Here is an 11,445-nt window from a genome sequence, read left to right as displayed (position 1 = left end):
ATGTAAATGAGATATTACGCATATGTAATTGCGATTACATATATGTAATACCTTAGTATTGCGAGTTTCTAGACTTGTTAACTTGAGTTTACGAGTTGTGGTCCACTTATACCTCCATTCCCTTAGGAGTATAAGTATACTTGTCCTTCCTCTTCAGTTGATAAAATAAACTAGCTAAAACGTAGCGTTTATTTTAACGTTGTCTGATTCTCGTCAAGATAACCCCTTATAACTTACATTTAAGATTGTTTAAAGTCAGATATCCGGACTTTCGGATATCCGATCGGATAGTGAACCAGACATCCAAAATTCTGGAAAAAGAATAATTATTATCAAAGTTTAAAGAACTACCTTTAAAAATATTTTGGATATCCGAAAATTTGTTTGAAATATTCAAAAATTTATCCGAAGTATCCGAAAAGTTATCTGAAATATCCGAAATGTCCGAAAATTATCCAAATATCTGAAAAATTATCTGAAATTTATAAATAATATTTATTATTTAATAATTAAAAAAATATTCCGGATACTTCGGATATCCGAACTATTCGAAAATTTCAAAATCACTATTCGAATCCGAAAATTCAGATAATTCGGATGCGTTCGAGTATTCTACTACCCATTCACGAATCCGAAAGTTTGGAGTATGGCTTTGTCAGAGTTAGCGTACCGTACGACAGACTTGGCGCATACGCCAAGTGACAGCCTGATGCGAAAAATTTCGAAAATTTCACTATAAAAGCCATATGTTTTAGGGTTTTGAGGGAGACCTTTTCCTAGCCATTTTTGGGGTTTCGAAGGCTGATTTTGGACCTCCCTAATCATCCCAATCACCTCTCTAATCATGTTTCCTTCAACCGAATCAAGATTTGAAGTTGTTATCTTCATGAGGCAAGGCTAAATCATTGTATTCACTATAGGCTAGGGTTTTGTGTAAACTAACTTTGATCAGATTCTATGTTTTGAATGATTATGAACTTGATTGAATGTCTTTAATCTTGTTTTGCATTAGAATTGATTGTTTAAACAGTTTATGATTTTGATTATCAAACTTTGCATCACTTATCTGGTTGTGTTCATCACATGTAGGGTTAGCTCTTATGTCATTGAATCAGTAATCGTTAGTCATTGCTTAAAATTGGTTTTCATATTTTAAACTGGTAATTGGGAAACCGAAGTTCAGTTGTGTCAACAATTCGGTTAGGGTATCGTTTTTCATCACAACCCAACTGTTAGGTTTAGTAATTACTGCGCAATTAATTCCTATGAATCTGTGATTAGTCGGTCATCACATTATCTGAACTTGAAGTGAATCGTTTTCTCATTATTGTTTACAAACTTTTCCAAGTAATCGTGTGTTATTATAATCATCTTTACACACTGCTTGATATCAACTCTCCGCTTTAGTTAATTAATTAATAATCATGAACTTTACTTGCACTTTCCACTGATTCCCTGTGAAGACGACCTTACTTACCCGTACTAGTTATAGGTATTTAAGTTTTATAAATACTTGTTTTTTATTAGAGCACGACATCTACATCACCTGCATTTTTACAAAATCATATAAAATCAACAAGTTGGGTCAGATTTGTTTGTTACCGGGTCAAAGTCAAACTGCTCATTATGATGCATGCATATCATAATTATATCAAGAGGCAATCTGGGAATAAATATTGATACTAAACTGTACGCAACCTGGCAACCTGAACCTGAAAGTTGTGTTAGACACGTGAACCCGAAGACGGCACGTGTATTCACGGGTTGACATGAAAGTTCTTTAATTTTTATTGTTTTTTACTTATTAATACTTTAGATTTATACAACAAAAATGATAATTTTATATAGAGCAGTTACATTTTTAATTATAAAATCTTTTGTTGATTTCCTTTTAAGCTTTAAATGTTGTTGATTACAAGCATCTTTCTATGCTCTGCTCCATTGTAAGCATTGTGAAGTAGCCACCTGCTACAACTCATTTCATAAAATACACAAAATAAGCAAATGTCTAAATTAGTTTTAGAGTTGCTTCAAATCACCTTAGTAGTAACAAAAAGATCAACAGGTTGGTTGCTATCTAGATCTGCTACTTCTGCACACCCTGTCTTCTTCATTTGTATCAATCCTGCAAAGTTGAAAGACCATATAGTTAAAAAATTTATACATACTAACAATATTATGGTAATCACTTTTAAAAGTGAGTTACTCAAACATTAATAAGGTTCGTATTAGCTATGTTTTGTAACAACCAAAACTTTGGTTTGTTTTCGGTTTTGCATTAATTAAAATCGAAAATTCTGAATCAGATAAACCGAACCCAAAGGGACCCACGGTTTGGATTTATGTTATAGTAATGCGAAACACAAATTTTAACTATTTCTTGTACATAAGATCAACTACAATCAGAACTCACACCTACATAATTTTGGAAGTTTATGGGTATGATATGTACATAATATGAAAACTAACATGTACAAAAGGAGATGAAGCTTACTTCATGAAAATGTACATAATATGAAAACTAACAACAGTGGTTATTCTTTTTTGAATCAATAAATTCAAAAGGGTATCCCCAGTTAATTAATTAACACGTAACCCAATATTTTGAGTATTATAATATTCAGGTTGTCAATCGTTTCAATTTATATATAAGATTTTTCTGGTACCTGCATTTACCAGTTAAATAATTTTTGAATAAATGTTGAATGAATACGTACGGAGCATTCGTTTAACATTAATCCAACAATCGATTGAACACGTACAAATAAACGAATTCGGTTTTCTTGTCCGAGTTCGTTTACTAATAGTATAAACGTGATGTTCATGAATGTGAACAAGCATAAACGATATGTATAGTTAAAAGAAAATAGAGGCAAATTTGTCAAGTCAAACGGGCCACATCAAACGACCAATTAAGCTGACCCAAATCGACCAACACACATATTAGCATTTATTATGTGGTATTTATAAATTATAATACTAAATAAAAACTATAGAAAAGTTCCTAAATAGAGATGAACCTTTGTCATGACACGAACTGTTTTTACGAATTCGCCACTGTTATGATTAGTTCAACCTAAAGGAAAACAATTTAGTGAGCAAAATTTTCGTTAAGATCGTCATAGTTGCACCATTTAGAATGAGTATGTGTGTATGTATATAATATGGCTTAACCTTTGTTAATAACAGAATTTGCACACTAAATATGATCATAGACCACATTATGGCTTAATATACAAGTTGTATGATGCTGCAGATACGGAAGTACCACTGTACCAGCAATTTCGATTAAACCGTATGTAAAGTACAAGTTGTATGCAAACTATGTAAAATGATTATAATGCCCTTGATATAAAAACTAAATAAAACTTGTCGTGAGTGAATATATAAATGATAAGTAATTTCCGCTTAAGTGGTCGCGTACATAATACAAAACAAAAGAAAGTGAACATGATCCAAAAAAAATTCAATGAGAAATAGAAATGACTCACATGCCCGTATTTGTCCGTACATGAGTTGATTTTGCGCCCTACACGTAGGGGAATTTGTCAGCATAGTTGCCTAAAAAATACAAAGTTAGAAAAAAATTAAATTACCTATCTACACTGTGCATATCATAAATTAAACCACAATCTACCAACGAGGACGAAAATAGTCATACCTGCTACTAGAGAAAGTTGTTTTTATGAATTATTAACTTCATCAGAACAAGAAATCATAGAAAAAGCAGCTGATTCGGGTTAAATTTTTTATCTCTAATAGATCAAATGTTAAAAGTAAAATAAAGTAAACGGGTCACATAGGTTTGTAGTTGCCTGAAGTGAAAACTTATATTAAAAAATCTTTTACCAGATTTCATAGCAGGTGGTATACTTGTATGTGAACCACATGGACAATATGAGTATTTAAGTTATTTTTGTTGATCACTTTGGGGTACTTTTACTTGTTTGACCTGTTTATTTATGTTGATGTTACTTTTACCTGTTCGACCTGTTAGAGATGACGCATAATCTGAAAACGGGCAGAACCTCATCATACGGAAGGTCAGACAATGACAAAGCCCAATACAATGCAGATATGGTTAAGTTCAGAAAGATAGCTTTAGGTAGACAAGAATATGCTAGCAGTGAATATAGCCGACCCACGAGTGAATACGGGTTGTATCCGCCTGGATCGAGTAGTGAAGCGTAGAGTACCCGTCAAACGGAAATGGGTAAGTTGATCATCCACTTCATTAGCCTTACTGTTAAATAAGAAATTAAAAGAAACCGTTAGCAAAAAAAAAATAACAAACAGAAGATGCAACAAAAGGGTGCGTTCCTCTAACCTAAACAACGAAATCAATCAAATCAACCAAAAATTCACAAACGAAATGGATAACTTACATGATGATGATTAGATAACAAACGTGATTGGATTCAATTTCTGGATTTAAGGTTTCTTTTCGGGGTGGGCGAGTATCAGTTCGTCACCAACACTACTGAATAGAGCAGTCTACCATTTGATGATTTATGGTCGCATTAGTGATTGTACGCAGGGGATAGGAGAAGGGTCCTTGATGAGTTAATGAAATTACTGATTATGAGTATGATAGCACCATAATGGATGAACAATTGGGATTTCAATAATATTGATTGCAATTGATAATCAATTGTAACCTCGTCTGAACATTAATTGCAACGTCGCCGGATAAGTTGAAAGTCGCTGGCCGGTCACCGTGTAATTAATTTAACGGCGTCTCCCTATTGATTGTAAACGGCGTCTGAAAGTGGTAAAATTACCATTTGGTCCATCCAAAATGTTTTATATGTAACATAGATATAGATATTGTGTTACATAACGAAAATGGTAGACCACAATACTCAGCCGGTTCATGTGTTCAAGTCCACCACCCAATTTTTTTATTTTAAAAGACAAGCTTGAAATAAAAGTCATATCCGGAAAGAAAAACCTAACCGGGCATAAGACAAAATTACATTATGAGCAACGGGTTTTTGAGCCACGCTACCCGGTTCATATAAAACTTACAATTACGAGATGATAACCACAAATATGAAACTGAAACAATCGAATCAACCAGAGTGTCTTTGATGTCATTGGGTTGAACTAAAATAATCTCATTCCAAGCTTTCCAAATAGTCCACCATGTCGTATAGATAATCACCTCAATAACATCTTTCTTCTTTTTCACCCAACCGGACGAATCCAACCAATTTGGTGAGTCTTTATATTAACCATTCATGCTGATATAAGAGCTTAAATCTCAATCCAAATGTGCAAACTTAAGAGCTCTGGTCTCGAACCAATCGTGCTGATATAAGAGCTTCTCCTCCATCATACAAGTTTTAGCTAATCCTATGTCTTTTGTCAATTGGATAGCCGATAAGGATAAGTACCCTATCACTGAAATGGAGGGCCATGTAGACCACAATCCCTGAACTCAGGTTTCCTTAACTTGATATGCTAGAATTAAAATTCCATTTAGTTTTTTTTACGAGGATAAAATATACTCAGAATATAGACCATTTAGAATGTGAAAATAACGATATTTCAATCATGGAAAGTCGAGTTACAAAAGTTAGGAGATGAGATTTGGGAAGTGTTGTGTGTTGTTGGTTCTGAGATAACATTTGTAAAGTTTATTTTGGTCAGGTCACCCAATCTACTTTTAAGTTATTTTGTTTTTAACCAAAATCACATTTTTTTTGTAGTAACTTTGAAAAACAAATGTAATTAATCAACATCATTTTCTGTGCAAATGTTTTCTATCTACTTAGACCATGCGTAGTCATAATTCTCCATATTCAGGCATTATGTGTCACGTGGCGTCCAGTCAGAGTTATGGTTTTTTACAAAAACAGGCTGTAGTCATAACTCTTCGCTCCCAGGCATTATGCGCCACGTGGCGCCCAGTCACTTTTACACTCTTTGTTTTTTTTTTAATTTTTAATAAGAATAATCAAATAACAATAATATTTTATTAAATAATATTACATGAAAATAAAAAAACAACTATTCGTCGTCGTTGTCGTCGTCGTCATCTTCGCCCTCGTCACCTTCGCCCTCTTCGTCGTCGCCGTCCTCGTCCTCGTCGTCTTCATCGTCTTCGCCATCGTCGTCGTTGTCTTCATCATCGTCTTCATTGTTGCCCTCGTTTTGATCATCGTTTTCACCAGGCAAAGGCCGATACATCCAAAGATATTGGACCAAATCCTCCTTTAGTGTGTTATGTATCTCTCTTGACCGCACGGAATCCGAGTTTTCGAGTCTTTGCTCCATACTTGCGGGAGTCCGTGGTGGATCCGGGTCCGGTATGAAAGTTGGACATATTGCTCTTCCCTCGTCCTCGATGATCATGTTATGCATTATGATACACACATACATAGCACATTTCATTCTTTCTAAAGTCCACAAACGACAAGGATTTTTAACAAAATGCCATCGTTGTTGAAGAACACCAAAACACCTCTCGATATCCTTTCTCGCAGACTCTTGCACTTTCTTAAAATACCGTCTTTTTTCATCCATCGGGTCTCTGAATGTTTTAACGATTATCGCATACTCTGGATATATTCCATCACCCAGATAGTACCCATGATGGTAGAAGTTATCGTTAGCCCAAAACGAAGCGACGAAAACGGTCCCAGATATGTAACTCTCCATCACAGGAGACTGCTCTAAGATGGTTATGTCATTGTTGGAACTGGGAACACCAAAGAATGCCGACCAAATCCAAAGGTCGTATGAAGCAATCGCTTGAAGGATGACCGTTGGTCCCTTTTGGTCACCTCGTGTGAATTGACCTCGCCATGCAGGTGGACAATTAGCCCATTCCCAATGCATGCAATCTACACTCCCTATCATGCTGGGGAAACCATGCACCCTTGTATGTGCCTCGTATAGACGTTGTAGATTGTTCCAGTTGGGCTCTCTCAGATAATGTGGTCCATATAGTTTCAATATTCCTATATTTTACACAACTTTTATAAAATAATTTATTAAAGTAAACAAGTGATAAAATTATCTAAAAAAAAACAAAACGTACTGTAACAAAAATACTCCAAGGTGTCCCGAGTTGTTTTTTCGGCCATATTTAAATACTCGTCGTTGATGTCGGTCGTGTTTCCGTAAGCGAGCACGTGTACGACTGACGTAACCTTCTGAATAGCCGTGAATCTTAGCGTCCCTCGACCGTCAGGCTTTTGCTGAAAGTAATCAAACTCACGCTCCAAATCATTGGTGATGCGCATAAATAAATTTTTAGACATCCGAAAACGATGCCTAAAGGTCGTCGAGTTCTTGTATCTCGGCGAGTCGTAGAAGTAATCCGCCATCAACCGGTAGTTGGCTTCGGTACGATCTCGTTCGATATATGCTCTTTTTGAAACAGGGGGTGGTAGAGAGCTAATCGCACTCGTAACGGAACTCATATACTTTGTCGCGAGCATAATCGCACTCGTAACCGCCTGTTCCTCCGCCACGTCCTCGGCTTCTTGGTCGGGCCCGAATAACTGTTTATATATAGATGGAGGATCCATTTATATAGTGAATTTTGTGTGAAATTATAGAGTTGAAAGAGAATTATTATAAATTTGATGAGTTTTGATTGGGGATGAAATGGTTTAATATATAGGAAATAAATATTATTATTTTTTATTCTCCAACGGTTGAATGCAACGGTCCTATTTTTGAAAGTTGTGCAAATTGTAGCGTTGTAAGTAAAACGCAACAAAAAAAATATACAAAACGCGGGGGGTGGGGGGTACCCCCCCCCCCCCCCCCCCGCGGTTATCCTCCACAACGCCGATCAAAACGTTCCATTGCGAACGGTCTTAACGAAAACAAAGTAAAACAATGTTGAAATAAAATCCAATGTTTTCTTTTAACACGTAGACAACTTTCTTTTGATTAGCAGTTGTGGACCCTAAAATGCTAGAATATGGAATGGGTAAAACGGTGGTGCATGAGGATTCATTGGGCGTGGATACTCCATTAATGACATTAAGAAAGAGTTGAAAGGTTTTGATTTAAAGGTGGGTCAGCATAAAAAAAACTTAATAAGGTAATAACACGTATAGATATGTGCATCGTATTGCTCGTTCCCGAGAACGTGTGACGTATAGGTAGTTTGTTTTACCTATAAGCCACCCGTTCCCACTTCCCAAGGTCATATGCCTTGTAAGACCTCTATGTTGTATGATCCCAAAAACGGTGGCTTACAAGTCTATCAGAAGACCTATACGCCACTATTTCTCAGGAATGACCAACAAGATGGGGTATAGGTTTACACGCATCGTGTAGCTTCACACATAATCATAGTTTCCGGTGCATGAGAATCCTCGTAAAATCCATGGTTTGGGTTAATGTCCATATTCTTGTTGAGATTCCAATTCGTTACAAGAGGTTCGGCTTCTCAATAAAACGAATGATAGTTAGTTAGGGTGATGTCAACTGTCAACAACTCCCTATAATACATCGACCTACTATAGGTCATCCAAAATGTTTACCGACTCCTCTTATCTTAATTTGGCAAGATAAAATGTCATTTTCGACAAAGTTTCAACAAATTCTTACCGTTATTTTAAGGTTTATAACTATATGATTCGTATATGTCTATACAAGAGTATATTCGAATGTTGAAATAAAACCCTAGGGCGTCCGAGTACACATAAAATAAACCATCTTAAAATTGTCTTTTATGCACTCCAAATAGAGGTGTACAAAAAAACCGGTTCAGAACCGGCTAACAAAAATCGAACCGGACTGGTTCGTTTCTAAAACCAGTTTCCGCCAAACTGAATCAAACCGCCGGTTTGTATAGCGGTTTAGGTATTTTACAGTCAAACCGATTTTTTTGTCTTGAACTGGTTTAAAACCGAACCGGTCCAGACCTTTGACTAACTGGTTTCTAAACCGAACCGGTTTTGAACATGCAAAACCCAAACCGGTTCGATTGGTAAAAAAATCCGGTTTTGTACTCCAAATATCTTTAGCAAAGAGGGGTCCGTGGTTCTCTGAAAGGCCCTTGGTCAATGAGTACTGAAAATATCTAATACATCCACGCTGGCATCTAGATACTTCTGTCTTGAAGCCAGATATGTTGTGCACTTTACCCTTTTTTCCCCCAAATATCTTCCTTCTATTCTGTCGCACGTGACCTCAATCCCCATCGGAAAATAAATACCTTCAATCTCTTTCTTCAATATAATCAAAGCAACTTCCTTCCAAGCGTTAATTTCATTAAAAACCCATTAATTAATTTTTCTATAATTATGGGAGAAGAAGTTAGAATCACCGATTATGACGTCACCGGCGGAGACAGAGTTACGGAGTGGGAGGCCGGGTTACCTACCGCCGCCGATTTGCCGCCGCTGTCTCAGCTTCTGATATCGCCGGAGCTGGCTTCGGCTTTCAGTATCACGCCGGAGCCTCACCGGAGCATGATCGATGTCGATCGGGCTTCTCGTGACACTTTGTGGACTCTCCGACCGCAGTCGCAGCCTCATGTTATGAACAAAATCAACGATTTTAAATCGGTTAGTGATGATAGAGAAGAAGAGATTGTTCTAGAAGGTGAGGAGACTGTCGATCTGACTCGTGACGGTTCGCCGTTGAGGAAATTACAGAGAGTTGATAGCTCCGGCGCCGGCGGTGGTGGTGGAGAGGAAGCTGACTCAGCTAGGACGTCGAAACGGATTCGATTAGTTTGGACGCCGCAGCTGCACAAGCGGTTCGTTGAAGTGGTTGCGCATCTAGGCGTGAAGAACGCGGTTCCGAAAACCATTATGCAGTTGATGAATGTTGAAGGATTGACTAGAGAAAATGTTGCCAGTCATCTTCAGAAGTACAGGCTGTATTTGAAACGGATGCAGGGGTTGTCGAATGAGGGGCCATCGCCTTCGGATCACTTGTTTGCTTCAACTCCGGTTCCTAAAAGCTTGCATGATTCGGGTGGTGCGAGTGGGAATGAAATTGGGCATGGTAGGGTTCCGATTCCCATGCCGTATCCACCGCAGATGGTGCCTATGCCCTACCCGCAGCATCCACAGATAGTGCCTGGTTTGGCTAGTGGTGGTGGTCGAGCTTATTATAACGGGTTTGAGCATCATTCGCATCAGTATAATATGGTGATGCAACCGAAAGACTGGTCTAGAAACAGTATTGGGTCTGTTTCACATTATCAGCATCAAATGACTCATAACCATAAGTAGAAGTTGTGTGTCCATCCGGGATGATTATCCAAGTAAGCCGAGGTGAGATTATTGTCGTCTTTGCATACCTGAATGGAAATTAAGTTTGTAGAGATCAAAACATGTGTTTGGATAGGAATTGCATACGCATTTTGGGAAATTGGGTGCAATTGCATAACATTAGCAAGTGGTGTCAATCTTTTGAGCATAGTTTGTCTAGATTCAAGTGTCAAATCTGTTATATATTGAAGAGTTACGTTTTCTATTGCGTGTTGACTGTTGAGTATGCATTCATTTCATTTAGGTTCATCATTAAAGAATACACTATGTGATTTTTGTATATTCAACACTTTGCAAGTAATCTACTGTCAAGAGTAAAATGTGTTTGTGTTGATTAACCAAATCTCCGCTGTTGTAACATGTACAACTCAAGAACACCATATTAACCGTAGCAAGTTTAGTTCTTTATGCATTGTAATTAAACAAATTTTGAGCGTTCTTCATTGCCTATAATTGTTGGTAGGTCTGCATAATTTTATTATCGAATTGTAAGTTTGAGAATGTCTGTCGGGTGGAAGAGTTGCATTGAAGATGTTTGAAGATAAATGGATGCTAATTGTGGTGTAATTTGGGGTCAATCTGATGATCATGTGAGCATTATCTGAACTCTGGCTGCATTGAAGTACAAAACAGTTGTTGCCACATGGTTGTCAAGGTTTGTTAAGTAGATTCCTAACCTATTTATATTCATAATTGCTGCTTTCATGTTTTAACAACTATTCAATTTGAACATATATGTACCACAGATATCTTATACAATCTTTTTCTTTGTCTCTCTTGTTATCGTCAATGCGTTTATTGACTTCTTCGGGTTTGAAGCTTTTATTATGCCATCAGTACGTAGGTTGAGTGAAAGTGGATATATGGATGGGTTCTATAAGTTGGTTTGAAACGGGTCAATCTTAAGTTTACCCTTAATGGTTAGGTTTAATTGCCATTAACGTTTTTCCAATGGGTGTTCACGGTATGATTTTGTTGGTTTTGATGGTTTGAACCGGCTATTTTAATTTTTTCTATATTGCTAGTATGTATTCAAATATCTAAAAGAATAACATGGTTCATGAATATAAACATACTAGACGGGTGCCCGCGCGATGCAGCGGGTGTTTGAACATGTTAGTCACGTACAAATATAAGTGTTTATGGTTCGGTTAAAATCTTGAAATCGTTTAAATCGGTCATTGGTTTGACTTCT

At 36.9% G+C, this 11,445-nt stretch overlaps 1 protein-coding gene across 1 annotated transcript; it reads left to right on the top strand.

The window, feature by feature from the left end:
• The first annotated feature begins 9,104 nt into the window (after nucleotides 1-9,104).
• Nucleotides 9,105-11,020, top strand: LOC143542113 (transcription factor PCL1-like). Its single transcript, XM_077034774.1, has 2 exons — nucleotides 9,105-10,253; nucleotides 10,714-11,020. Exon 1 carries the CDS (start codon nucleotides 9,273-9,275, stop codon nucleotides 10,209-10,211), a length of 939 nt encoding a protein of 312 aa, XP_076890889.1. The 5' UTR covers nucleotides 9,105-9,272; the 3' UTR covers nucleotides 10,212-10,253; nucleotides 10,714-11,020.
• Nucleotides 11,021-11,445: the final 425 nt, after the last annotated feature.

Source organism: Bidens hawaiensis, unplaced genomic scaffold, assembly GCF_021521415.1.
Source record: "Bidens hawaiensis isolate Kalapana, Puna unplaced genomic scaffold, B.hawaiensis_p1.1 tig00012782_1, whole genome shotgun sequence".
Taxonomy (NCBI): domain Eukaryota; kingdom Viridiplantae; phylum Streptophyta; class Magnoliopsida; order Asterales; family Asteraceae; genus Bidens; species Bidens hawaiensis.
This window is presented reverse-complemented; position numbering and strand designations above follow the sequence as displayed.

Excerpts from the sequence above, each read along its gene's own strand:
- LOC143542113 (XM_077034774.1), top strand. The coding sequence starts at position 9,273 with ATGGGAGAAGAAGTTAGAATCACCGATTATGACGTCACCGGCGGAGAC.